This window comes from Silurus meridionalis, chromosome 2 (genome assembly GCF_014805685.1).
Source record: "Silurus meridionalis isolate SWU-2019-XX chromosome 2, ASM1480568v1, whole genome shotgun sequence".
Lineage (NCBI taxonomy): Eukaryota > Metazoa > Chordata > Actinopteri > Siluriformes > Siluridae > Silurus > Silurus meridionalis.
The window spans coordinates 1,167,713-1,171,660 of NC_060885.1; the positions used below are offsets into that span (position 1 = coordinate 1,167,713).

Consider the following 3,948-nt stretch of genomic DNA (forward strand, 5'->3'; position numbering starts at 1 on the left):
CAACACTTTTGATTACTCCTAGTGCTGTCTAACTCTTTCTTTAGAAGATCTTTGAGAGGTGCTGGAACTTGACGTGCAGGATGCACCACAGGCTGTGCATTTTCTTTCAGCTGAATCTTGTGAACAGAAAGTACGAAAGTAATCTCTGCATTACGTCATCCACGAGTTACTTGTACTGACTGCTGAATTGTCACCCTTTTGACAAGATTTAGGCTCTCACAATCTTCGTCCCCTAGTAGAGACTCGTTACTCGTAAACAATAGAAAACAGTAAGTAACGCACTTTGTCTTTCACTGTTACTTGTAGTTTGCATTTGCCTATTATTGGCTTTTTTTCTGATTTTGGCTTTTCAAGGGTTAAGAGCAACCACTGCTCAACTGATCTTTAGTGGTGCTATTCATTTGTCATTTCTGCACTGATAACTGTTCCGGCGTGTTTTCACAGGTTACCATGGCGATGAAAAATGTATTGCTGAGGTCAATTTCCTATTTGATCTTGATATACAGTGGTTTTTGACTCACTTTTTCTTTAGAAAAACATTGTTTCGCAAAATAATTTTTTACAATTACATTGTGCATTGTTTTCCAATAGCTGTACACTGCTTAGACTGATGTTCAGTACCACAACATTTGCAACTATAAACACCAGCAGCGGGCCGTGCATTTGGTACCTGGGCCTTCAGTGGGGACGTAACCGACTTAATCCACCTCTTAAAACCACCACTATCACAACACAATTACAGAAATCATCAATTCAATACAAAAACACAATATAACAACACGTGGCATTACAGAGAGACATTTCACATCTGGAGGTGAAAACCATTTTACTAAAACAACAAACCCAGTTAAGACTCCAAACCTCTACACTACAACTGTGCACCTACAACATCTGGAGCAGTTCAGATTCAATATTTGTCTAATAACATGACAAAAACAAAAAAAGTAAATAAAACACAACCTACTGATGCAGACCAGAGATGCAGACTCATAATGTGCAGCACCCCCCAGAGGCTGTAATCCAGTGGTACCGCTCATATTCACTGGTCTGGAAGTGGAGAACAAACCCTTTCCTTCATGCTACACATGTATGTGGGGGACAGGGTTTCTTTTCTCTAACAAAAAAACTCTAAATGACCAGCATATTAAGTTCACTGCTCTAACCCTATGTTACAGTTTTTCTCAAATGCTCATTTTAATGTGTATTTGTGAAATACACATTTCACAAATGTTTCCTCCATGTTCCCCAATGTCTAAACACAACACCCTTTTCTAAAGCTACATAAACACAACCACACCTTCTCACTTCAAAACTCAAACTTTCACACCAAAAGAGCAGCTCGAGGCTTTCAAAAATGTAAACACTATACACATCATTACACACTACAGCAAAACAATTGAAAACACAATGCTCAATTTGTGAGAAGGTTCTTTGTTTCATAACTGCCAATGCATATTTTTGAAACTTTACAGTAATGGATGTTCTTAGATCTCTGCATAGGATAAGGCATTTAGATTTGAGAGTTTCATATGAAGAGTATAAATCTATAGTAAATTCTGCATGTACACTACTGTAACACAACTCAATGCAATAACAGAATCTATTGCACACAACAGTACTCTTGAAAACATGATCAGGGTGTGAAGTTCTTTTATTTACTTTATTCACACCACACACACACCACAATCACTGTGCGGCATCATGTCGCTGAGCTGCATCAGGCCACATCACCTCATTCACATCGCAGGCTATATTGTCTCTTGCCAGGCACCACGGGAAAAACGCCCTGGAATGGCGAATCCATCCTTGGAAGGCCTCCACTGGGATGTCAACACAGGCCAGCTTCATTGCCCTTAGGAGGTCCTCTCTAGTCTATGGTTGTCTGTCATAAACCTTCCATCTCCATGATGAGAAGAACTCCTCTATAGGGTTCAGGAAAGGGGAGTAGGGTGGCAGACAGACGTTTAAAAAGTGGTTACTGTTGGTGGTGAACCACTCTCTGATTTGGTTTGTTTTGTGGAAGCGTACATTGTCCCAAATGATCACATAAATTTGATGTTCAGGCCCAGGATGGTGTTGTTGGCGGTCCAGGAGGATGTCTTTTAGCTCCTCTAGGAAGGTGAGGAGACGTTGGGTGTTGTAAGACCCAAGGACAGCATGCCGGTGGACAAGCCCCTCCAAACACATGGCCGCACAAAGAGTAATATTACCCCCCCGTTGGCCAGGAACCTCAATGATGGCTCTTTGGCCAATGATGTTACGGCCTCTTTGCCTTCGTTTCTGCAGGTTGAAGCCAGCCTCATCCAGAAAGGGGTACTCATGAGGTCTGGCCATCGTGTCCAACTGTAATATCCTCTGTGAAAATGTGAAAGTGCACAGGTGTTCAGAACAACAGTCAATTAGTTAGCACAATATTGTCCAGAAGTAATGTAGGCCACTGAGCAACACAGTATGTCCACTAACTGTACTGTGAACATGGATGTATACTTACTTGCACATACTCGTAACGTAGGTCTTTGTGTCGCGTAGAGTTGCGCTCAAAGGGAACCCTATAGACCTGTTTCATCCGCATCTTTTGGCACCGAAGAACTCGGTCTATTGTGGCCAAGCTGACATCATCAATGCTTTTAAAGTTGACATTATCGGCAATGACTTTGTCTCTGATCTCCCGGAGTCTGATGAGTTTGTTCTCACGAACCATATCCACAATAAGGGTTTCTTGTGCCGCTGTAAATATGGCAACCCTCCCACCTCTAGGTGGCATTTTTTCAACTCTAAAGAAAGAAACATGTGTTGTCAGTTTTACAATACAGTAACAACTGATTTGGAACCAATAGACTACTTTCACAGGCTTGTAAAATTGTATTGTGACAAAGAAAGCAATAGAGTACAATACCTGTTGTGTTGTCTGAATGCCCTGATAATGGTGGCCAACGGTAAACCTACTCAGGTTTGGACGGACTCGTAGTCCTGCTTCAGCCATTGTCATGCCATGGACAATGACATGGTCAATGACTGTTGTTCGCATCTCGTCCAAAATGATGGTGCGAGGTTGTCTTGCTCTCCCTCCTGGACCTTCTCCTCTCCCTTGTTGGCCTGCTCCTCTTCCTCCTCTGATTTAAACTCCTCTTCCTTGTTGGTCTGCTCCTCTTCCTCCTCTTATTTGAACTCCTCTTCCTCGTTGGCCTGCTCCTCTTCCTCCACTGATTTGAACTCCTCTTCATCGTTAGTCTGCTCCTCTTCTTCCATGGCCAGCTCTTCTCCCTCCTCTGACTCGAATTCCTCTTCCCCTGACTCTGCCTTCATCCATTGTGTCTGTTTGGAATCTTCAGCAAAGTGTGCACTCTGAACTTGCTTTTGTACATGTGGTCACAGCATTAGCAACAAGTGTCTTAAATTTTGAGTCGATGTGTGTAATGAATGACGCCAGGTGTGTTCATTGTGTTCAAATATTGCTGACTGTGGCAAGCATTTTGCATCACATGAGCTTTCATTTGAGAATATGAGCAGAGTTCTTTTGCAACTTGTGTTTTAGCAAAGAAAAATGTGTTAAGAATTATGAGAACAGAGGATTGTGTTTTGTGAATTGTGTCTTCATGTGAAATGTGTTTATGATATTGGAAAATGATGGCTAGATTTAGTAAATGTGTTTAGACAACTGGTCATTTGGTTTAGAGGATTGGCTTTTGTGTTTTAGCAATTGAGAAAAACTGTAATAAAAATATTTTTACAACAGTGACATCTGCTGGCCGTTCTGTTCACTAAGGTTTCCATGATTTATTGTCCAACTGTGAACTTTTCAGAGGAAATAAATTTGAAATTGAAAAATTAAGTGGTAGAAGGTGAACCTAGGACTGAAAGATTGGTGATTGGGGCAGACTAGGGTGACGTATAAGAGTGGAGGATGGTGCACACAAGTTGACTATGTTCTATGTAGGAGATGCAACC

At 41.6% G+C, this 3,948-nt stretch overlaps 1 protein-coding gene across 1 annotated transcript; it reads right to left on the reverse strand.

The window, feature by feature from the left end:
• Positions 1 to 1,650: 1,650 nt before the first annotated feature.
• On the reverse strand, positions 1,651 to 3,560 carry LOC124403737. Its single transcript, XM_046877468.1, has 2 exons — positions 2,492 to 3,560; positions 1,651 to 2,355 (listed from the first exon to the last, which is right to left on the reverse strand). The coding sequence occupies exons 1-2, from the start codon at positions 3,026 to 3,028 to the stop codon at positions 1,873 to 1,875; spliced, it is 1,020 nt and encodes a 339-aa protein (XP_046733424.1). The 5' UTR covers positions 3,029 to 3,560; the 3' UTR covers positions 1,651 to 1,872.
• Between the last annotated feature and the right edge of the window lie 388 nt (positions 3,561 to 3,948).

Excerpts from the sequence above, each read along its gene's own strand:
- LOC124403737 (XM_046877468.1), bottom strand. The coding sequence starts at position 3,028 with ATGCGAACAACAGTCATTGACCATGTCATTGTCCATGGCATGACAATG. Across the intron at positions 2,356-2,491 it reads TACGTTACGAGTATGTGCAA|AGGATATTACAGTTGGACAC; the intron begins GTAAGTATACAT and ends ACATTTTCACAG.